At 47.9% G+C, this 23,641-nt stretch overlaps 1 protein-coding gene across 47 annotated transcripts in view; it reads left to right on the top strand.

Annotated features, from left to right (window-relative positions):
* Nucleotides 1–23,641, top strand: part of MAP4 (microtubule associated protein 4) — a 191,945-nt gene that overhangs the window by 163,034 nt on the left and 5,270 nt on the right. For 14 of the 47 annotated variants that reach the window (XM_070050864.1, XM_070050865.1, XM_017343789.3 and 11 more), the window contains 8 exons: nucleotides 5,885–5,991; nucleotides 6,787–7,002; nucleotides 9,425–9,608; nucleotides 10,869–10,928; nucleotides 11,048–11,337; nucleotides 12,461–12,574; nucleotides 14,407–14,499; nucleotides 22,783–22,864. In XM_070050864.1, coding sequence (XP_069906965.1) covers nucleotides 5,885–5,991; nucleotides 6,787–7,002; nucleotides 9,425–9,608; nucleotides 10,869–10,928; nucleotides 11,048–11,337; nucleotides 12,461–12,574; nucleotides 14,407–14,499; nucleotides 22,783–22,864 — 1,146 coding nt within the window. The remainder of the gene's footprint in view (nucleotides 1–5,884; nucleotides 5,992–6,786; nucleotides 7,003–9,424; nucleotides 9,609–10,868; nucleotides 10,929–11,047; nucleotides 11,338–12,460; nucleotides 12,575–14,406; nucleotides 14,500–22,782; nucleotides 22,865–23,641) is intronic. The other 33 variants (XM_070050877.1, XM_070050878.1, XM_070050880.1 and 30 more) reach the window with 8 other exon arrangements.

A 23,641-nucleotide genomic window follows, 5' to 3' on the forward strand; every position in this document is an offset into this window, starting at 1 on the left:
TCATACTTAAGCCCTAACATATACCAATAGATTTCAAGTCCACAGTGCCGGCCCCAAAATATAATGCTTAAGCCCTAACATATACCAATAGATTTCAAGTACAAGTGGTCTAAATACTACAATTGAAAAACAAAGTAGGAAGAATGGGTTATTTCTTGCTATTTGCAAGAAATGCATGTGAAACAAGGATATGAATAGATTGAAAATAAAAATATGGAAAAGGGTCACCATTAATTTTGAAAGCAAGAGTGGCTGTATTCATATCATTCTAAGCAGATGTCAGAGAAAGGAATGGTGAATCAGCCCACCAAGCAGACTGCTCAGTTCTGATTGTATATGCGTGGGCAGGCATTGCTGCAATGGTTAAGCCATCCCTTGTGATGCTTCCATTCCGAATCAGAGTTTCTAGACATGAGTCCCAGCTCTGATTCTGACCCAACTGCCTGCCAGGTGCACAGCCTGGGAGGCATCAGATGATGAGTCAAGTATTTGGGTCTATGCCATCCTGTGGGAGATCCAGTGGAGTTGTGGGCTCCCAGCCCTAGCTATTGTGAGCATATGGGAAGTGAATGGAAAATTGTCTTATTCATTCTCTCTCCCCACTCCTTCTCCCTCCTTCTCTCTCTGCCTGCCTCCCTCCCTCCCTCCTTCTCTTTCTCTCTCAGCCTATCTATCTTTCAAATAAATAAAACTTTAAATGTATGTGCATAAAAAAAGAACTTCAAAATATATGAAAGAAAAATTGATAGAGCTTAAAGGAGAAATGGACAAACCACAATTTAACATCCTGTTCTAAGCAGCTGATAAAATCACCAGACAGAATATTAGCAAAAAAGATATAAAATAGTTTACAGTGCTATCAGACAGCACAATCTTAGTAACATTATAGAAATTCCACTCAGCAAAAGAATATATATGTTCTTTTCACAGGCCCATGTATCATTTACTAATATGAATCATAGGTCATAAACAAACTTTAATATGAATAAATTTTTAAAAATTGATATTATGTAAAATATATTCTCTGGCCATACTGGAATCAAATTCAAAATTGATGGCAGAAAGACTACAAGAAAATCTTCAAACACTTGGAAATTAAACAATATATTTCTAAATAATCCATGGATCAAAGAGGAATTCCAAAAGGAAATTTTAAAAATACAGTGAGGGGCCGGCATCGTGGCTCAGCGGGTTAACGCCCTGTCCTGAGGCGCCAGCATCCTATATGGACACTGTTTGAGACCTGGCTCCTCCACTTCTGATCCAGCTCTCTGCTGTGGCCTGGGAATGCACTGGAAAGATGGCCCAAATCCTTGAGCCCCTGTGCCCATGTGGGAGACCCAGAAGCGTCTCTTGGCTCCTGGCTCCTGGCTCCTGGCTTCGGATCGGAGCAGCTCCAGCCATTGCGGCCAACTGAGGAGAGAACCATTGGATGGAAGACCTCTCTCTTTCCTCTCTTTGCTTCTCCTCTCTCTGTGTGACTCTTTCAAAAAATAAATAAATCTTTAAAAAATGAAAATAAAATAAATAAATAAAAATACAGTGAACTGGATGAAAACGAAACTTGTTAAAATTTATGGAATGTAACTACGGCAGTACCGAGATTGGAAAATTATGCTTTACATTAGAAAAGAGTAAAGGTCTGAAATCAGTCATCTAAGTTGTGACATCAAGAACCTAGACAGGAGCTGGCACTGTGTCATAGCTGGTAAAGCAGCTGCCTGCTCTGCCGGCATCTCATATGGGTGCCAGTTCGAGTCCTAGCTGCTCTATTTGCAATCCAGCTCTCTGCTATGGCCTTTGAAAGCAGTGAAAGATGGCCTAAATCCTTGGGCCCCTGAACCCACACAGGAGACCCTGAGGAAGCTCCTAGCTCATGGCTTCGGATTGGCAGAGCTCCAGCTGTTGGGGCCATTTGAGGAGTGAACCAGCAGATGGAAGACCTCTCTCTCCCTGACTTTGCCTCTCTGTAACTCTGCCTTTCAAATAAATAAATAAATCTTTTAAATTAAAAAAACTCCCTCCAAATTCCTTTAAAAAACCTAGACTAAGAATAAAATCAAAGCAAGCAGAAATTTGTGAAATTGTAAACAAGAAAATAGCAAAGAAAAGCAATTAAACCAAAATATGGTTCTTTGAAATTATCAATAAAATTGATAAATTGACAAAAAGATAGAAGGTACAAATCACTAATAATATGATATTGCATTGCTATTGCAAGGATAATGAGGGAGGGACTACTAGAAAGAACTTTATTTTTACAAACTAACAACCTAGATGAATTAGACCACTTCCTTGAAAAACAAATTACCGAAACTCAGCCCAAATGAAATAGATAACCTGGGTAACCATTAAGGAAGTTGAATTTATAGTTATAGAGCTCTTGAAAACAGTTACCTGCCCAGATGGTTTCACAGGAAAAAGTTACCATACATTTAAAGAATAATTAGCACCAATTTTATATACTCTCTTCTAGAAAACAAAAGGAGAGTTAACATTTAATAACTCATTTTATAAGTTCAGTATTATCCCTATACCAAAATTGGACAAGGACAGTACAAAAAGAAAATTTCAGACAGTATCTCTTATGAACTTAGATGCAAGAATTCCTAACAATATTAGCAAATCACATCCAGCAATATATAGAAAGGATTATATATAATATACAAATAGAATTTATTCTAGGCTGGATCTATAATCAAAAAAGCATTCAGTAATACCCAGCATTCATGAGAAAGCTCTCATCTAACTGAAAATCTTTCCCAGCTTGACAAAGGACATCTACAGAAAACATGCAGCTAACATCATGCCTCATGGTGAAAAACTGAATACTCTTCCCCTAAGAAAAGGGGCTGGGGCCAGTGCTGTGGCTTAGTGGGAGTGCTGCCATTTGCAGTGTTGGCATCCCCGTATTGGCGGCGGTTCAAGTCCCGGCTGTTCCATTTCTGGATCCAGCTCTCTGCTATGGCCTGGGTTCCTGCACCTGTGTGGGAGACCCGGAAGAAGCTCCTTGCTCCTGGCTTTGGATTGATGCAGCTCCGGCTGTTGTGGCCATCTGGGGAGTAAACTAGCAGATGGAAGACTCTCTTCCTCTACCTCTCTGTAGCTCTGCCTTTCAAATAAATAAATAAATCTTAAAAAAAAAAAAAAAAAAAAACAGCAACAAAGTAAAAGGAGCTGGTATTGTGGCACAGAGGGTTATGTCTCCACCTATAACATTGGCATCCCATTTGGCCACCAGTTCAAGTCCCAGCTAACTCCACTTCCAATCCAGCTCCCTGCTAATGCACCTGGGAAGGCAGCTGAAGATGGCCTAAGTGCTTGGGCCCCTGCCAACCTGTGGGAAATGCAGATGGAGTTCCAAGATCCTGGTTTTTACTGGCCAAACCCTGGTCATTGGGGCCATTTGGGGAGTGAACCAGTAGATAGAAGATGTCTGTCTTTCTGTCTCTCCTCTCTCTAACTCTGCTAATATGTGTGTGTGTATGTGTGTGTGTGTGTGTGTGTAATTGGATGTTGCTATAAAGGTGGAGACCACATTAAGACTTTACTACATTAAAGCTTCCCTGGAAAAGGGGGTGAGTTGGGTGTGGCTATAATGTAATAATATGAAGGGGAGCCCTGTGGCAATGAAACAGTTGTGTATCTTGATAGTTGTTAGTGATTATACAAAACAACTTATGTGTTAAAATTACATAGAACTGTACACACACAAATGAGTACATGTAAGACTGGAGGCCTCTGAATAAGCTCTGTGGACTGTACTGTGTCATTTCCCTGGTTTTGATGGCATACGGTAGTTATGCAAGATGACATTTCTATGTAACGTTCTGTGAATCTATAATTATCTCTCAAAAAGCTTTTAAAATTTCTTTTATAATTCACTTATTTGAGAAGCAGAAGGACAGAGAGAAAGAACACTCCCATCTGCTGATTTATTTCCTGAATGCCCTGAACAGTTAGGGACAAAGCTGGAGAACTCAGCTTGGGAACTCAGTCCAGCTCTCCATGTGCGTGGCAAGAATCCAATTACTTGGGCCATCACTGCTGCATACCAGGGCCTGCATTAGCCAGAAGCTCGGAGCCAGAGCAGGGTATTCAACCCAAGTTTCACTGTGATATTTCCAAAGGTTCTTCTAAAATACATATATGTGTGTAATCACAGTGGTTTATTTCCCCCATCTCTTTTCTACACACATAGCTTCATGTTTTACATACTGCTTTTATACACCTTGCATTTTTGTTTCTTTAACTTAGTAGAGATCATTCCATATCCAGCCACAAGAGAGTTTATCTGTGCTTTGTTTCTCCATATCAAGGATTACAATAATAATTCGTTCATAATTTAACCAGCTTTGTATATTAACAGACTTCAGTTGCTCATCCCTTGGTACTCCAGTGCTCTAGTGATGAACCGTGCATGTTTGGCGCTTTGCAGGTATGCAGATCCATCTGTGAGTTGGATTTCTGCAATAGTATTCTATGCAAGCACTGCCAGACTACCCTGCCTGTGGATTGTAACCAGTTCACACCCTTCCAACAGTGTACTTCTCCATGTTGTCCCCTGTGGTTCTTTTAAATTTCAATATTTTTGACAATGTGTTAGGTTAAAAATGGCAGTGTGTTTTCATTTATCTTATTATACTTAAGATAAAACATTTTTACATTTTCAAGACATTTGTATTTTGATATTAACTATGGTTTGATCATTTTTCTAATATATGGTTGACCTTTATAGGACTTAATGGTTTGTAAGAGTAATTTTTTAGCCAGTGCTGTGGCTCAATAGGCTAATCCTCCACCTGCCGCGCCAGCACACCAGGTTCTAGTCCCGGTTGGGGCGCTGGATTCTGTCCCGGTTGCTCATCTTCCTGTCCAGCTCTCTGCTGTGGCCCGGGAGTGCAGTAGAGGATGGCCCAAATCCTTGGGCCCTGCACCCGCGTGGGAGACCAGGAGAAGCACCTGGCTCCTGGCTTCGGATCAGCGCGGTGCGCCGGCCGCAGTGGCCATTGGAGGGTGAATCAACGGAAAAGGAAGACCTTTCTCTCTGTCTCTCTCACTGTCCACTCTGCCTGTCCAAAAAAAAAAAAAAAATTTTTTTTTTTCCTATTTGTCATTTGACTTTTTAATTTAGTTCTGTTTTTTGGTCATATTGAAGTTCATTATTTTTCTTTAGTCAAACTTAGCTTTTGTGGCTTATGTATTTTGTGTTAGAAAGGCCTTCCCACCAAGATTACAAATTGCATGGCCTTTTAAGGCTTTCAGGTCTAAGTCCATAGAAAGCTTCCCACAGAGGGGAAGCTATGCAGCCTGCGACAGTAGATTTTATTTCTGGCCCTGGATTTGGTTCCCTGGGTCCCCTCAGCCTTGTTGGAAATCTGGGTCACTGCTAGATCTAGAGCGAGTTAATCTCACATCCTCCATAAAGTGATTCTTTACAAGGAAAGGAAGTAAGGGAGGACATTGAATGATCTTCTGGCTGTTACTGCATCTCTCAGCAACCTTTATTCCAAAAGATAGACACTGCTAGAAGAGATTTTTGTCTCTTGTATTCCGAGAGCTAGTGGTTTGGTGATAGAATGCCTTTTGCTTATCTGCAGGGAAAGGAGACCACACTTTAAAGGCCATTTCCTTCCACTGATTATTTGTGCAAATCCCATTGAGATCGCTTCTCCACAGGGACAAACTCCCTGAATCTCTGGAATCTGAAACTATCCTGCATCACAATGAGAACTTGGGCATCTTGTCCAAGTTTCAGCAGCACAACCCGTTGGACTTACTCGGAATGAGGTGCTAGTTAGTGGTCTGTCTCTGCTAAGCCTTGCATTTTCAATATGGTTATGAAAAGCATTCACCTAGAATAATTCCCACTCACCCCACTTAGGAATAACCCGACCAGACGAAGGACGGCCTGCTGTGAGTGTGACCGGAAATGACATCACCACCCCACCAAGCAAGGAGCTCCCACCAAGCCCAGAGAAGAAGGCAAAGGTAGGTGCCCAAGTGCTGATTATCTTCCAGTGCGATTATTTTTAAAAAACAGTATTTTCTATTATTGCTTGAATCGTGAGTGAAACTTCTTGTTTTCTGAGCTGTTATAAGTCTGTCTTCAAGTTTGGAGGTACTTAGAAAGTATCATATGTTCCCATTTTACCACAGTAGCCTAACCCAAAACTTGAAAATTTTTGATTTGACCCTATTGTGTATCTGTCAGAATGTTCTGTAGAGGTTGTACAGCCTCCCTTAATGACAACAGAAAGGACAATTGCAGAAGTCCTCTGAAATCGATTCTGAATTCTGCGTTCATGAAAAGGAATGCCGAGTTTGAAGGTAGATTGTAGCTTCAGATACTGGCACTTCCTGCAGTGTTCAGGTGCCACACTTAGGATGTGCTGGTGTTGCCACCCCAGGCTTAAAGTCGTAATGGCTTAGTCACCTGCTGAGGATTTTCTGTGTAGAATTACGGCAGCCACCAAAAGTTAAGTATATAAAGCTGTTACTGAATTTAAATCTTCAGATGCCAAATTGCTGGAATTTGTGGCATAGTAATTAAGAAAAAAAAATCCTAACTTTCTTTATATCCGTCTTGGAGTCAATTCACTGTTTTCTGAGCTCAGAAGAAAGAAGTGCTAATTTTCAGTTGCATCTATCCTCATTGCTTATAATTTTACTTTGAATTGTGCAATTTATACTTTATTTTAATTTGTTTTTATTCTTGTCTGTGTGTTTGACGTTGGTCTTTAAAAATTTAAAATTAAAAATTAAAAAACAACAACCAACCTAAAGCCTTTGGCCACCACTCAACCTGCAAAGACTTCAACATCGAAAGCCAAAACACAGCCCACTTCTCTCCCTAAGCAGCCAGCTCCCACCACCACTGGTGGGACGAATAAAAAACCCATGAGCCTTGCTTCAGGCTTAGTACCAGCTGCCCCACCCAAACGCCCTGCTGCCACCACTGCCAGGCCTTCCATCTTACCTGCAAGAGACGTGAAGCCGAAGGTAAGTAGTCACCCAAGTACCAGGGAAGAATTTCCCTGAGTGTCAGATAGACTCTTGTTGGTACCAGACAGTGGAATCAGACAGGTGGAATTGGGACAAGGGGAAGCGTAATTTGAACAGTCAGTTTGGGGCCCCCTTGATGGCAGCCATAGCACTTGGAAACCCTTTTATTCTTTTTACCTTTTCCTTCCCTGGTTGGAGGCGATATTTCATCTACTTTGGTTCCTCTGTCTGTCTCCACTGTTCTTGCCCATAACCTACTGAAGCACTTGTTAACCAGTTTCACTGCTCCACGTACTAATCAAATATGCTTTTTCAGTATAATTCCTACATCAACTTCAGTTCTTTGTCTTTCTCATTAATCATCCTACAGAAGTGAATTTTACCCATTACCGTAGTAGCAGTATAAGTGAACTATTCCAACTGGTCTCAGCATGTTCCAGCACCATGCAGTAACTCACCTTGCTTTTGGCATTAGGCTGCCTCTTACTGGTCTGCATTATTGCCCGGAAACTTCCCATTTGGAGCAGCATTAACTTTATAGAATTGTTCCAGGAGGAGAGGGTGGGTGGAGGTCATGGTTACCTTTGTTAACATTTTGTTTGATTTAAGAAGGGGCTTTAGGTCAGCTTGATGGTACTCCTAAAATTCACGGCGGGAAATAGTTTCCTGTGTTAAATGTCAGTATTGTAATTTAACCTTTTAAAGGCAAGCAGTGGGATCTAAGAATTGTAGTCTAGATGAAAATTCTGGCCAAGAAACTAAGAAGTCCCATCAGAGGTTATGATTAATAAAATCTCAAAGCTTTCTCTCATTCACCCAGTTGGCTGCTTCTGTTGAACTTTAGAGAGCAGTTTCTTTGAATCTGAGGGTGCAGGGAAGGTGATTGGAGCCATGGTGGTTGGTTCTTCTTGAGGCTTACTTAGCATTGGCTCCTAGTAGGGGGAGGGGAGTAGCAAGAGAAGGGGAGGTGCTCAGCCCCTCATGTGGAGGATACCAGTCTCTTCCTTTCTACTTAAGAGAGGAAGCTTAAGCTCCATCAGATAACCTTCTGAAGGACCCATGCTGCCAAGTGGCAGAGCCAGTGTTTGAGTTTGGGTCTGAGGCCAGTGCTGGCACTCAGGGGTCCTGTGAACCCTCGTTTGACAAGCGGTCTTCAGAAAGTTTGTGGAAATACGTACTATGAAAAAACTATAAATGAGTTTCAGAGTTATTTGTACTTAAACAAACTTAACATTTAACTCCATCTTTCCATAGACTTCTGAGATACCATCACAGTGGCTTTTTTCCACACAGCTCTTTAGGCAGCATCTTAAGATATAGCTAAGCTAGAGAGGGGATATGCATTACAACTATCATGGTTGTTGTCCTGTAGATGAGAAACAGATGGAAACATTTTGAGAGATTGATAGAAACTAAAATGTCTGATGATGTCATTCTGGTCCTTATTTCGGTAGAAAGATTTATAGAAGCAAACTGAGAAGAAAAAAACCTGTTCAGAAAAAAGAAATAAATAGATTTATGATTCTGGCAGGGGAGGAAATACAAACTGAGAAACAGCAGAATAACTCCGGGTATGAGTGCAGGCTGTTTCTGCAGCTTGATGCGGCCAGCAGCCTGTCGTCTGAAGGATGGTACTAGTGTGGAAAATGTGAGAGACCGCACACCCAGGCTTCCTGATTCCAGCCTTAGAGTTCACACTAGAATGACCTGGAGGCAGCTTAGTTCCCCTTGAGAAACTTCTCCCCTTCTGCTCTCAGTCCCTGGTTTGGGGCTGGCGCTCCTTGTGGCCCCTGTCGTTAGTCGTGCCCCTTCTCATCATCCCTGTGCTGTTGGCTTCCCATCCTCTGTTCCCCAGCATCCCATACTATCAAAGCTGGGCCTCAGCAATGACCTCTTCTGACTTTTTATCCAGATGAAAAAACAGAGCTCAGGGAGGCTCAGTGGTCTAAGAACACACAGAGGGAGACCCTGGTCTTAGGGTTGCAGTCCAGACTTCTGACCTGAATTTGGTCAGTATTTTATGAGTGTGTTATCAACCAGAAAAACAGCGGCCTCTGACTGGACACAATTTTGGATTTTTTACCTGTGTTTATTTAACCTTGTCTGATCCATTTCATGGGCCAGTATGTAGGTTATGATAGGATATCTGCATCCTTTCCTGGGCTGTGTATTCTTAGAGATTCAGGTTGGGGAGAGGTGGTTTAACTTCCTATTTCCCAACCCTAGATCATACAGCCCTCTATAAAGCCAGTTTCTGGCTCTGTCTGGAGAACTTTATTATTAGAGCCATGATATTTTGCTGTTGGTAGCCACCTAACCCGTAGCACCCCCTGTTGTCTGCTACATGCCTCTATAGAACCCTCATTTGGCCTGAATTTCTGGGATATTACTGACCTGCAGCTCTTCCTCCCACTTTCAGTCCACTGCAGAGGCAAAGACTGCTGAGAAGCGGACATCCCCAACCAAACCGGCCTCTGCCCCAGCCCAGAGACCTGGATCCAAGAGCACCCAGACTGTTCCAAAAACCACAACACCTGCCACTCCTGCTTCAGCTGGGCAAAGCACTAAGAGCCCCCCAGCACCTCTGCCTAAGAGGCCCACTAGTGAGTATTGACTATTCTTCCCTCCGCTGGGAGCCACTTAGCAGTTATGGGGCCTTGGCTTTGTCCCAGCCATAGCTTTAGCCAGCATCCCCGGCAGGTATGCAGACCTGCTTATGCATTGAACAGCAGAAGCCTGGTTGGCCTAGTATTGAGCAAACCTTAGTCTCCATGTGAGCTTAGCATTGTGTTTATTCAGAAAAATCTTCTTTATTTTTCCTTTTTAAATTTTTTTTTTTTTTTTTTTTTTTGACAGGCAGAGTGGACAGTGAGAGAGAGAGACAGAGAGAAAGGTCTTCCTTTGCCGTTGGTTCACCCTCCAATGGCCGCCGCGGCCGGCACGCTGCAGCCGGCGCACCGCGCTGATCCGATGGCAGGAGCCAGGAGCCAGGTGCTTTTCCTGGTCTCCCATGGGGTGCAGGGCCCAAGCACCTGGGCCATCCTCCACTGCACTCCCTGGCCACAGCAGAGAGCTGGCCTGGAAGAGGGGCAACCGGGACAGAATCCGGCGCCCCGACCGGGACTAGAACCCAGTGTGCCGGCGCCGCTAGGCAGAGGATTAGCCTAGTGAGCCGCGGCGCCAGCAAATATTTTTATTTTTAAACACAGTTATGGGGTGGGGGTCTTACATCCACATGTTCACTTCCCAAAATGGCCATAACAGCCAAAGTGGGCCTACCCAAAGCCAGGAGCTTCTTGCAGGTCTCCCACGTGGGTGCACTTGCCCAAGCACTTGGGCCATCTTCCACTGCTTTCCCCAGTGCATTAACAGGGAGCTGGATCGGAAGTAGAACATCCAGAACTTGAACCTGGTGCCTGTATGGGGTGCCGGTACCACAGGTGGCAGCTTTACCTGCTAGGCCACAGTGCCGGCCCTCAGAAGAGTCTTGAGTGAAGGGGATGTATGAGTTTCCTCTTACTGTCTGTGACTCTGTGGCACCTAGCACATTGTGGTCATAGGTTACATGACACAGGCAATTCAATAACATGAACGTGTATTGATGGCCTACTTCTGAGGCCATGTAGAAGGCATTGTCAGGATTGTAGGCGAGAAAAAGGCACAGTACCCAGCCTGGTTCTGCTAGTGAAGGGCAGCCTATATGTGACTCAGTTGGTGCTCCACCTCCGAAGACTAGCACAGTGCCTGTTTCAAAGTGGACATTATGTAATTGTTGAATGAATGATGAATCCCAGCATTGGGAGAGTGGTCCGGCAGGTCAGTTTGTTCAGTGTCAGGTTAATCATCAGTGTGTGTCTCTGCAGCCATCAAGACTGAGGGGAAAACTGTAGACGTCAGGAAGATGACTGCAAAGTCTGCACCAGGTAATGCCACTGCTCTGCCCCTTTGTGGAACCCTAACGTGAGCCCTCACTTTCCGTGACTTTAAGAGCTCCATTTTCTCTGTCCCCTGAGCCATGCTACCTCTCATTCTACCTTTGCAGCGGACTTGAGTCGTTCTAAGAGCACCTCCACCAGTTCCGTGAAGAAAAGTACCACTCTCACTGGAGCACCCCCAGCAGGAATGGCTCCCACTCGAGTCAAGACCATCCCCACAGCACCCCGGCCTTCCGTGACTCCTTCTCTTGACAAGAAGCCCACCTCTGCCAAGCCCAGCTCCTCTGCCCCTAGGCTGAGCCGCCTGTCCACTACTGCTTCTGCCCCCGATCTGAAGAATGTCCGCTCCAAGGTGGGCTCCACGGAAAATATCAAGCATCAGCCTGGAGGAGGCCGGGTAGGTCCAGGGGACTTGGGGTCCTTGGCATGCTAGCTCTGGCCTCTTCACTTGCCACATGTAGCCACCAAAGAATGGAGGTTGTTAGGACATGAGACTGGATGGCGGGAAATTTCCACCTGAGCTTTGTGCCTCAGCAACTGGGAAAGGATGGCTTGAGCTCCTGGCTTTCTCTCACCGTCTCAGTCAAGAGCAGTTCCTATTTTGTATGTTGTTGGGGTTTGCATTCATGTTTTTGTTTGATGGCAAAAGGATTCTTCTACTTTACAAAAGAAACAGAGGAGGCCTCAGAGACTCTACAGTGTAAGAGACAGTGGACGTGAACCCGGTGTTTCATGTTCTGAACCCACACAGTGACTGTCAGAACAGGCAGAAGGTGAACACCTCTTAGTCCTACCATATGTGATTTGGGTAGAGAGTGTCTGAACGAGGACTGTCCTCTTGTGGCCAGAATGAGTTGTGCTGTGAGCCCCTGGTTTTCCTGAACCACAGGACTAGCCAGTGATGGAGAAACACGTAGCAGGCCACAGTGTTTGCTTTACAACTATCTGAGTGTGCGTCAGTCCTAGAATTATTGTTAGCAGCTATGGGGACTCTGTGTGGAATGATGGTGGCAAAAGTCCATTGGAAAGGGTTCAAGTCCCTGCACTAGTACCCATGTCATCTCCTGCATCAAACCCTCACCACTGCTGTCCAGGACAGAATACTTAGGTTGTCCAGAACTGTTAAAGTAAGGCCAAAACCTGGAACATTTGAAGACATTGGTGACAGATTGGTCCGGTCTGGGATGAGAGCCCCAGAGTTGCTTTTGGTAAGCGGTGGTGCCTCAGGTGTATCCATTTGGTCTTCTCAGCCTTCCCTGGGGCCTGTTCTCTGTAAATTGTGTCCTGATCTCTTCCTCCTGGCCTAGGGATTTGATCTGCAGCTCCTCGCTCTGTGGACCTCCACTCAAGGATCTCCAGCTTGGTCTGTCCCAGGAAATGTGTGTCTAGAAGCAAAGATGACCTGCTCCTGTCTGGTGGGCTGGCCTGGACTCCAGTCCCCTACATAGCCTTCTTCCTTCCTTGGCATTGGGCTGTCATCCTCTTGGTTTGAAATTTGCCCTCCCTTTATCTCCATCCAGGCCAAAGTAGAGAAAAAAACAGAGGCAGCTGCTACGGCTCGAAAGCCTGAACCCAGTGCAGTCACTAAAGCAGCCGGCCCAATTGCGAGTGCACAGAAACCGCCTGCTGGGAAAGTGAGTTTTATTTAGATTTAACCTCTGGAAGGTAAAAGATGGTAAAAATTCCTCTTCCAGCCTGAGTCACTTTCCCCTCTATGGCACTTTTTTCCTGCCCTTAACCGGTTTCTACTTCTTCCCTGTGTTCCCTTCTCTGTGCTTGATGGCTCAGCCATTGGGAATTTTTTTTATTAACCCTGAAAGTTTATAGATTTGGGAGCCCATTAACCCTTTGGTGAATATTGAGCTAGATAAAATGGATCCAAAAACTCTCAGTCACTGCCTTCACACTGACCTTGATCTGAATCCCACCCCATGTGCACATTCAGGTTCTTCCTCCTAAGACATGGCAGTGGTTCTTGTCCATCATCTAATCTGAACCAGAAGACCCCTCTCCTGATGCAGCTGTGTGGAGAGAGCTTGCCCTGGTCCCTAGGCCACCTCTTCACCGAGGGTGAGGATGCTCATTCCCAGTAAAAACACACTCAGTGTGGGGAATGTAGCGTCAGCTGGAAGGCAGGGGGAGCTGGAACTCTGGGTTCTTTCCTTTTGCTTTCACACCATGGAGTTGGGCTCCTGCCTGTGTGGGGCACCCTCTTTCGTCAGCTGTGGCCGGCAGGTGGGCCTCTGATCAGGAGCTGCCAGAGAAGCCTGAACTAACCCTTAGGGACCAGGATAGCAGGTCTCTGCCCAAGGAGCTGGCACAGTGTGGGGGTGGGGCTGAAGAAGGAGCTCTGTAGCTTCTAGTGATCACTAGAGGGCCAGGAGGCCTTTGGCTCAGACCAAGCCTCATTAGGAAGTGATTTGCTACCCAATTATTCATCATTCAAGTTCCAAAAAAGGCAAGAAATGATAAGGAATGCAACAAGTTAACCTTTCTAAGGCTGCGTTCTTTACAGCTGAGAACTCTTTGGTCTGGGGCAGCATCATTGGCAGAGAGCCTCTAGCCCTGAAGCAAAGGAAGGAGGGAAGCTCTTAACTGTTCCTTCTGCAGGTGGTGCAAGGAGAATTGTTGGTTCCAGCCAGGTTCCAGTTGAGTTGCTCAGCTCCAGGAGAGTGTTAGTATACAGTGCGGTGTGATTATGCGTCATTGCAGCTCTACCCAGCATCTCTTCTCTTTCCTGTGAAACTCAAAGGGCGTGGGATTTGGCTCAAGAAATTATTTTACCCTCGAATCAAAAATAGGTCTAGGTGCACTTCTGGTTTCCTGTGTTGTACTTGCTCAGGCCATGCACTGACTGAGCCCTTTGGAAGTTGCTGTGGGCTGGGTCTGTACCTGCACTGGCGTCCCATGACTCTGTGTCCATTTGCATTGTACATGAGCAACGTCCTTTTTTTCCTCTCAGTGTCAGATTTGTGTGCTGTTGGCAGCTGTCCAGTACCTGTCAGAGCAGCCTTGGCTTCCAAGAGTGGGTCTGGCTGCAGCATTGCCAGGCCCTAGTCTCTAGAGAGTTGCCCTCTTTAGGTGAGCACAGGCCCAGATGATCGAGAACCCTTGCAGAAAGGAACCAAGGATGCTTTGCTCAGCTCATGGGGACGGGGCAAGATGAAAAGGTGGGGCTGCGCCTGAGTGTGTGTCTGGGTCTTGCAGGGAGCAGTGATGACACCCATAGAGCACCTGTGCACAACTCCTCCTGTCCTTGTGGTATTTGTCTTGTTTCACTCCTTTTCTTGCTCTTTCAAATTCCCTTTCCTGTTTCTTCTACACTTACACTGTGGACGGTGGGGGTGGAGGTTTAACAACACCCTTTGTTGGTCATTGTGGTCATGTGTGGACTGTCTACCTGTCCTGTGTCAGATCTAACCAGTCCACCCTTTGTGTTGTTTTTTTCTGTTCTCTAAAACTCCAGGTCCAGATAGTCTCGAAAAAAGTGAGCTACAGCCATATTCAGTCCAAGTGTGGTTCCAAGGACAATATTAAGCATGTCCCTGGAGGTGGTAATGTAAGTATAAGCTCTGGCCAGCTGGCCTCCAAGGCATAGTCCACTGAGGGGTGCACTGGGAAGTGGGCCATCTGAAAAGCAGTCTGGCAAAGTGAGGGGGACCTTGGTGCTGGATGCATTTGGACTAGGTGTTTCTACAGAGTCCCTAGACAGCAGCCTGAGGATACTGCCTGCTCTCACCCACATGGGTGGGAAGCTTAGGGTTTTCCCAGCTGTGTTGAGACCTAGTGAGAGGGCAGGCAGTCAGCAGCAGGCCGAGGCCTGTCTTGAGTCCATTCTTGGGATACACATATCTGTCTGCATGCCCATGTGGCACCGGCGGAGTCTATTCAGAGACAGATGCCTGGCTCTGTCCAAGCTCATCCTTGCATCGCTACCATCATATCAGAGAATTCATCTTTCTCTCCCTACCCATGACTTACTTCCCTACATTCTTGTTATTCTCCCCTCCCCTCTTTCTTGAAGACTTGTGCATGTATTTATCTGAAAGGCAGAATGACAGAGAGATCTGCTGTGGCTAGTTCACTCCCAAGTGGTCACAACAGCCAGGTCTGTCTAGGGAACTGCATCCGGGTCTCCCACATGGGTAGCAGGAGCCCAAGTACTTGGGCCATCTTTCCCTGCCTTCCCAGATGCCGTAGCAGGAAGCAGAGCAGACAAGACTCAAACCAGCACTGCAACGAGATGCCATTAAGCAGTGGCTTAATCTGTTGTGCCACAACACTGGTCCCTCCTTGCTTCTCTTTCTCCTTTTTCTGGTCTTTCTTTTGTTCTCTCCCTATTTTCTCCCTTTTCCCCCATTTCTTTTTTTTTTTTTTTTTTCCACTTGTTTATCCGTCACCTCCCCACTTCCATCCAAAAACCCTTGTGCTGTTTGTGCCGGCTGTCCAGTCTGTTGGGAACACAGCTCACAGCAGAGTTCTGGTCTGGGGCGAGACCAGCAGAGTCTCATCAGTGTCACTTGGTGTGTCCAGCATACCCTGTGCATTTTCCTCTTGTCCCTGTGACTGTGGGCCAGGCAAGCAGTACTCTGCAGCCCTGGGCGGGGCTCTGCTGAGCCATCCACAACCCCACTGCTTCTCTTTCCAGCCCTCAGGGACAGAGAGCCTGTCCTGACTTAGTTTCTCTTGGGTCCATTTGCCTCCTCCTGCTATCCCGAACTAGGGTGTTCTTGTTACCTTTTCTTCATTGTTCCTTTTTTTATGTTTGAACCTTGTCCCCCAATTCCCCACCCCCATTCACTCAGTGATCAGGCCATTCTGCCCAGGGCTGTGACCACCCTAGCAGCTCTGTCGTGAGGACTGGCCGTCCAGCATCCCTTCCGCATGCCCTGCACCATTCCTGTCCTTCCTTCCTGATCGCCTCCATGAATCCGAGCAGCCCTTCTTGGCCTGGGCAGAAATGGCATTCTCTGCACTCAGCAAGAGGGTGTGTGTCCAGCCAGACATAAGCGAGCCTGATGTGGGATCACCTGAAGAGAGCAACACTTTTTTTTTTTTTTTAATTTTATTTATTTATTTGGAACACAGAGACAGATATGGACAGAGATCTTCCTTCTGCTGGTTTATTTCTCATATTTCCACAAATGCCTGGACATTGTCCAAAACCGGGAGCCAGGAACTCCATTCCAGCCTCCCTGTGGGTGGCAGGGACCCAAGTACTTGGGCCATCTTCTGATGCTTTGCAGGCTGTGCACTCAGAAGAAGCTGGACTGGAAGTAGAGGAGGGACTCAAATACAGGCACGCTAATAGAGGATGCAGGTGTCCCAAGCAGTGTCTGAACCACTGTGCCAAATGGCTGCGTGATGTAGTGGGTTAAACTGTGGCCTGCAGCCCTGGCATCCCATCTGGGTACTGGTTTGAGTCCTAGCTGCTCCATTTCCAATTCCACTTCCTGCTAATGCTCCTGGGAAAGCAGCAGAAGTGACTTAAGTGCTTGGGTCCCTGTACCCACGTGGGTAGACCTGAAAGAAGCTCCTTGGCCCTAGCTTCAGTGTGGCCTAGCCCCAGCCATTTTGGAATGAACCAGCAGATGAAACATCTCTCTGTATCTCTCCCTTTCTCTGTTGCTGTGCTTTTCAAGTATATAAAATCTTTTTTTAAAAAAATGTTTAAAAACAAGAAAGGAGAGGACTGTTTAAGTCAGGGGCCTGCTGTGCAGACTGAGCGGCTGCCAGTCCTACCCCACCCCCACACACCCAGGAGCTTTGCAGTTAGCGCTGGATGTGAGGCGTGGAGCTGGGTGCTAATTAGTGTTCCCGAAGCATCCCCCCCCCCCCAACACACACACAGGGGCAGCCTCTTGATGAGAGCCAGGAAGCCCTCAGGAGAGAGAAGAGCAGGGGTGGGTCAGTTGGTCCAATGTAATAATGGCTTCTTCGGTAGCTGGGCCCACTTGTAGGTTTCGTGGTGGTTTTGATTCTGTTGCCCTTGCAGGGTGGCTAAGACCTGTTGGCAGCTCCTTTCAGCATGTGTTGGTGTCTGCAGGTGCTCACACACCAGCGGAGCTGCCTGGGAAAGGCACAAGAGAGGGGGCTGGCACGCTCCTTGCTTGTGTACTAAGAGGCCAGACAGGGATGGGCACGGCTCCTGCTAGCTGTCGGCTGTCACTGAGGAGAGGGTTGGACACTGGGCCAGCTAAGAGGAAGTACACATTTTCAGCTAGAGAAGCAGCATGTGCTTCCCTGAGCCCTGAATGGGAGTGGCTGCAGGTGGCCAGGGGAGGAGGGGGTGGGGACGCCGTGCGGCAGTGCCTGCCTAAGGGGATGGCTGTGTCCAAGAGAGCAGCACTTGTTAAGTGAGTGGGGCCCACTTATACTTTCTTAAACTCTTATTGTGGGAATTTTCACACACAGAAAAACAGAGAAAACAGTAAGATGAACTCAGTATGCCTTTTATCCAGCTTACTCACCATTGTTATGCCCAATCTTGGGTTGTTGTGGCTTTTTTTTTTTAATAAATCTTTTTTTTTTTTTTTTTTTTTTGGTTAAAGATTTATTTATTTGAAAGTCAGAGTTGGAGCCGGCGCCATGGCTCACTTGGTTAATCCTCCGCCTGCAGCGCTGTCATCCCATATGGGTGCCGGGTTCTCTCCAGCTCTCTGCTGTGGCCCGGGAGTGCAGTGGAGGATGACCCAAGTGCTTGGGCCCTACACCTGCATGGGCGACCAGGAAGAAGCACCTGGCTCCTGCCTTCGGATCGGCGCAGCGCCGGCTGGGCCATAGCGGCCATTTGGGGAGTGAACCAACGGAAGGAAGACCTTTCTCTGTCTCTCTCTCACTGTCTATAACTCTGCCTGTCAAAAAAAAAAAAAAAAAAAAAAAAAAAGAAGAAAGAAAAGAAAAAGAGTTACACATTGTGGTACCTGCACACTAGCACCCCATAGGGATATCAAGTCGAGTCCTAGTTCCTTCTTTCCTTCCTTTCCCTTTCCTTTCCTTTTTCCTTCCCCTCCTCTCCCCTTCCCCTCCTCTCCCTCCCATCCTCTCCCCTTCCCTTCCCTTTCCCTTCCCCTTCCCCCTTCCCATTCCCCCTTCCCCTTCCCCCTTCCCCCTTCCCTTCCCCTTCCCTCCCCTCCCCTCCCCTCCCCTCCCCTCCCCTCCCCTCCCCTCCCCTCTCCTCTCCTCTCCTCTCCTCTCCTCTCCTCTCCTCTCCTTTCCTCTCCTTTCCTTTCCTTATTTATTTGAAAAGCAGAGTTACAGAGAGAGAGAGAAGGGTGAGGAGGTGACTTCCATCAGCTGGTTCACTCTCCAAATGGCCACAGTAGTTGGAGCTGGGCCAGACGGAAGCCAGGAGCTTCTTCCGAGTCTGTCATGGGTGCAGGGGCCCAAGGACTTGGGCCATCTTCGAATGCTTTCCCTCGCTCATTCGCAGTGAGCTGGATTGGAAGTGAAGCAGCTGGGACTTGAACCAGCACCTATATGAGATGCTGGCTCTGCAGGTAGTAGCTTTACCACTAAGCCACTGCACCATCCCTGCATCATTTCTGATCCAGCCCCCTGCTGATGTGCCTGGGAATGTATTGGAAGGTGGCCTGAGCAGTTGGGCCTCTGGCTCCCTTGTTGGAGACCTGGATGGAGCAGCAGATGGAAGATCTCTTTGTATCTCCCTTTCTCTATGTAGCTCTGCCTTTCAAATAAATAAATGTCTTTAAAAAAAGAATTTCATAGAAAATGGAATGTAAAATAAATTTTTGTTAGAAAAAGTTTTAAGAATTATGTACAGGCTTGCGCTGTGGAGCAGCAGATAATGCTGCCGCTACTAGTGCCACCATCCCATATGGGCGCTGGTTCAAGTCCCATCTGCTCCACTTCCGATCCAGCTCTCTGTTGTGGCCTGGGAAAGCCATAGAAGATGGCTCAAGGCTGGCGCCGCAGCTCACTAGGCTAATCCTCCACCTTGCGGCGCCGGCACACCGCGTTCTAGTCCCGGTCGGGGCACTGGATTCTGTCCCGGTTGCCCCTCTTCCAGGCCAGCTCTCTGCTGTGGCCAGGGAGTACAGTGGAGGATGGCCCAAGTCCTTGGGCCCTGCACCCCATGGGGAGACCAGGATAAGTACCTGGCTCCTGCCATCAGATCAGCGCGGTGCACCGGCCGCAGCACGCCACCCGCGGCAGCCATTGGAGGGTGAACCAACGGCAAAGGAAGACCTTTGTCTCTCTCTCTCTCTCTCACTGTCCACTCTGCCTGTCAAAAAAATAAAATAAAATAAAATAAAATAATGAAAGAAAGAAAGAAAAGAAAGGGAGAGAGAGAGAGGGGGGGAGGGAGGGAGGGGAAGGGAAGGGAGGGGAGGGGAGGGGAGGGGAAGGGAAGGGAAGGGAAGGGAAGAAAGAAGGGAAGAAAGAAGGAAAGAAAGAAGGAAAGAAAGAAGGAAGATGGCTCAAGTGCTTGGGCCCCTGCATCCATGTGGGAGACTTGGAAGAAGCTCCTGGCTCCTAGCTTCGGATCAGCCTAGCTCCGGCCGTTGCGGCCATCTGGGGAGTGAACCAGCAGATGGAAGACCTCTCTCTCTCTCTGCCTCTGCAATCTGAAGCCAGGAACCAGGAGCTTCCTCCAGGTCTCCCACGCGGGTTCAGGGGCCCAAGGACTTGGGCCATCTTCCACTGCTTTCCCAGGCCATAGCAGAGAGCTGGATCAGAAGAGAAGCAGCCTGGACTAGAACCGGTATCCATATGGGATGCCGGTGCTTCAGGCCAGGGTGTTAACCCACTGCGCCACAGCGCCGGCCCCAATAAATAAATCTTTAAAATAAAAAAAGGAGAGAGAGAGAGAGAATCCCAGCTCCAAGGGTTGGAAGAGACCTGGATATTCTGCTTTTTTTTTTTTTTTCTTTTTTTTTTTTTTTTTTTTTTTTTTTTTTTGACAGGCAGAGTGGACAGTGAGAGAGAGAGAGACAGAGAGAAAGGTCTTCCTTTGCCGTTGGTTCACCCTCCAATGGCCACCGCGGCCAGCGCGATGCGGCCGGCGCACCGCGCTGATCCGATGGCAGGAGCCAGGAGCCAGGTGCTTTTCCTGGTCTCCCATGGGGTGCAGGGCCCAAGCACCTGGGCCATCCTCCACTGCACTCCCGGGCCACAGCAGAGGGCTGGCCTGGAAGAGGGGCAACCGGGACAGAATCCGGCGCCCCGACCGGGACTAGAACCCGGTGTGCCGGCGCCGCTAGGCGGAGGATTAGAAAAAAAAAGAATTATGTATTTTGTTCATAATAATGCATTTCTGTGAACTTTGTGAAGTACTTTGATAAGTTTAAAAGATAAGGAATCTTTAAAATATAGATTGGTGAATACATACATTACTATATGTTTATATACTAATGATATATAAGATTAATTTTTTAAAAAGATTTATTTATTTATCTGTTTGAAAGGCAGAGTCACAGAGAGAGAGGGAGAGAGGTCTTCCATGTGATGATTTCACTCCCTAAATGGCCACAATGGCTGGGGCTGGGCCAGGCTGAAGCCAGGAGCTTGGAGCCTCCTCTGGGTCTCCCAAGTGGGTGCAGGGGCCCAAGGTCTTGAGCCATCTTCTCCTGCTTTCCCAGATGCATTAGAAAAAGTGGAGCAGCCTGTCTCAAACCAGTGCCCATAAGGGATACAAGCGTCACAGGTGGATGCTTTACCAGCTGCACCACAGTGGCAGTCCCAGGATCCATCTCTTTTTTTTTTAAGATTTATTTATTTTATTTGAAAGAGTTACACAGAGAAGGAGAGGCAGAGAGAGAGAGAGAGAGAGAGGTCCTCCATCTGCTGGTTTACACCCCAATTGGCTGCGATGGCTGGAGCTGAGCCAATCTGAAGCCAGGGGGCAGGAGCCTCGTCCAGGTCTCCCACGCAGGTACTGGCGCACAAGCACTTGGACCATCCTCCACTGCCTTCCCAGGCCACAGCAGAGAGCTGGATTGGAAGTGGAGCAGCTGGGACTCGAACTGGCACCCATATGGGATGCCAACACTGCAGTTGGCAGCTTCACCTGTTACGCCACAGCACTAGCTCCATGGATCCATGTCTTTTTTTTTTTTTTTTTTTTTTTTTTTTTTTTTTTTTGATAGGCAGAGTGGACAGTGAGAGAGAGAGAGACAGGTCTTCCCTTGCCGTTGGTTCACCCTCCAATGGCCGCTGCTGCAGCCGGCGCAGCGCGCTGATCCGATGGCAGGAGCCAGGAGCCAGGTGCTTTTTCCTGGTCTCCCATGGGGTGCAGGGCCCAAGCACCTGGGCCATCCTCCACTGCACTCCCTGGCCATAGCAGAGAGCTGGCCTGGAAGAGGGGCAACCGGGACAGAATCCGGCGCCCCGACCGGGACTAGAACCCGGTGTGCCGGCGCCGCAAGGTGGAGGATTAGCCTATTGAGCCACGGCGCCGGCTCTGGATCCATGTCTTTTAATCTTAAGTGGCTTTTACTCTACAAGTCTCCCATCTTTTAAATCAGATTATTATTATTATTATTTCAAATCAGATTATTATTATTATTGTTATTTTTTTATTTGTTAGAATGGCAGAACAACATAGACAAGGATAGACAGGGATTTTCTGTCCATTGAGTCACTTTGCAAATGCCCTCAAAGCCAGGAGCCAGGAACTCGTGTGGGTAGCAGGTACAGAAGCACCCAGGCCATCCTCACACCAGGGTGGGTTTCCAAAGGTGCTAGATGAGTAACATTCTTGAACATTTGTTGGGCAGCACAGAAGCAGGGCCAAGTGTAGAGGACACCCAACCAAATGAGTCTCCAGCCCCGTGTCTCCCCCGTGGTTCACCGTGGATCACCAGTCTTGTAGGGCCCTTCATTCTTTTGCCTTTTTGCCTGTTGTAGACAGAAGGTCAGCTAAAGGAAGACCCTGAGGGGAGCACACAGCTGATGAGGCCCTGTCAGTGCAGACAGAGCTCCAGGCCTGAACACATTCGGTTGTACCCACTGTGCTTACCCAGTGGGATTGGGAAATACTCAGGGGCAAATGAGGGGATGAATCACATGATGGACGGTAAACACACAACCAAGTTCACTGTGCCAATGACCAGAGCTCCCCAAGTGAAGCCCGAGTGTCCCGTGCGGGAGGCACCAGACAGACACGCGTGTGAGCCGTCAGGGGAGTTGCCAAGCCTGGTGCTCGTGCGCTGCAGCGGAACAGCAGGGCCTGCCTTCAGGCGGTCTGAGTCTTGGGCCAGGTGCACCTGAGTTCTGGGCTTTGAAGCTTGGATTCACAGTTACTGCTGCCATGTCTAGTGAAAAATCAGTAATATTCTTCATGTTCACTACTAGAAATATGGGTGGATGTGTGTGTGTTATTACAGGTTAGATCATTATGTGCCCCCTCCTTTTGTTGCCATTTTCCATCTTGTAGAAAATTCCGCATGGCTGTGCTGTCAGCTATGAAGGGAAATGGGCAAGGAGCTAATGGATAGGATTTTAAGGTGGGACAAAATGTGCATTTCAGGAGAGCCTTGGTATTGGCTTTGAGACCCAGAGCAGAGATGGAAGAGCCGTATGGAGGGTGCCTGCCCAGAGTGTGGAGGGAGAGGCTGTGGCCACTTGGGCAGCAGTGGCTTGGTCTGGCTGGAGGTGGGGTCACAGGCAAAGAACAGGCTTAGGATGGATCGGGAGCTCTTGAAAGCTCTGGGCGATGGTCCTGAGCTTGAACAAACTGAGGTGTTGGGGCTTGCGGAGCGAGAGGGAAGTTGAGCACAGAGATGCAGGTTGTGTGGGTTTGGCCCCTCACACTTTTCTCTTTTTCTCCATACCCTTCTCCCTGCCACCCAGACAGTAATTTCTTCATGTTCTTCCCTAGGTTCAGATTCAGAACAAGAAAGTAGACATCTCTAAGGTCTCCTCCAAGTGTGGGTCCAAGGCTAACATTAAGCACAAGCCTGGTGAGTGACCTCCCCAGCTGCAGGTGCCCACCACGGGCTGGCTGCAGAGCGTTTCCACCTGGGCCCCGCACGTCCCTTAGAGCTCAGCAAGCTGCCTCACACCCCGGACAAGCAGTTCAGAAAACACAGTATGGGCGCTGTCCGAGAGAGGAATTCCGGGTGCTGGCCTATTTGTAAAGCTACCTGCGCATTCTCTGCTGCCCACCTTGCCCTGTTGGTCTGGGCCTGGGGGAAGAGGTGTGCTGTAGGCTGAGCACCCATGTCACTCTGTAGAGAGAGGGGTGGGTCGTGTCTATGGGATTCAGGAGAGGAGAGCCTGCCCTCCAGCAGTGGTGCTCCGTGTCCTACTAAGCACCTCAGGCCTTGTGCCGCAGAGCCTGGACTGTGGCCTGGGCTGCAGCAGATGGGGCAGGAGGGTATTGCTGCAGCAGCAGGCACGCTGGAGGGCAGGGCAGCTGTCCCCAGTCAGCGCCACAGGCCAGTGGAGGTGAGATGAGAGTGTGCTCTGTATTCAAATGCGTTCCTTTTATTTTTTTTTTTTTTATTTTTTTTTTTTTATTTTTTTTATTTTTTTGACGGGCGGAGTGGACAGTGAGAGAGAGAGACAGAGAGAAAGGTCTTCCTTTGCTGTTGGTTCACCCTCCAACGGCCGCGGCCGGCGCACCGCGCTGATCCGATGGCAGGAGCCAGGAGCCAGGTGCTTTTCCTGGTCTCCCATGGGGTGCAGGGCCCAAGCACCTGGGCCATCCTCCACTGCACTCCCTGGCCACAGCAGAG

Source organism: Oryctolagus cuniculus, chromosome 10 (genome assembly GCF_964237555.1).
Source record: "Oryctolagus cuniculus chromosome 10, mOryCun1.1, whole genome shotgun sequence".
Taxonomy (NCBI): Eukaryota; Metazoa; Chordata; class Mammalia; order Lagomorpha; family Leporidae; genus Oryctolagus; species Oryctolagus cuniculus.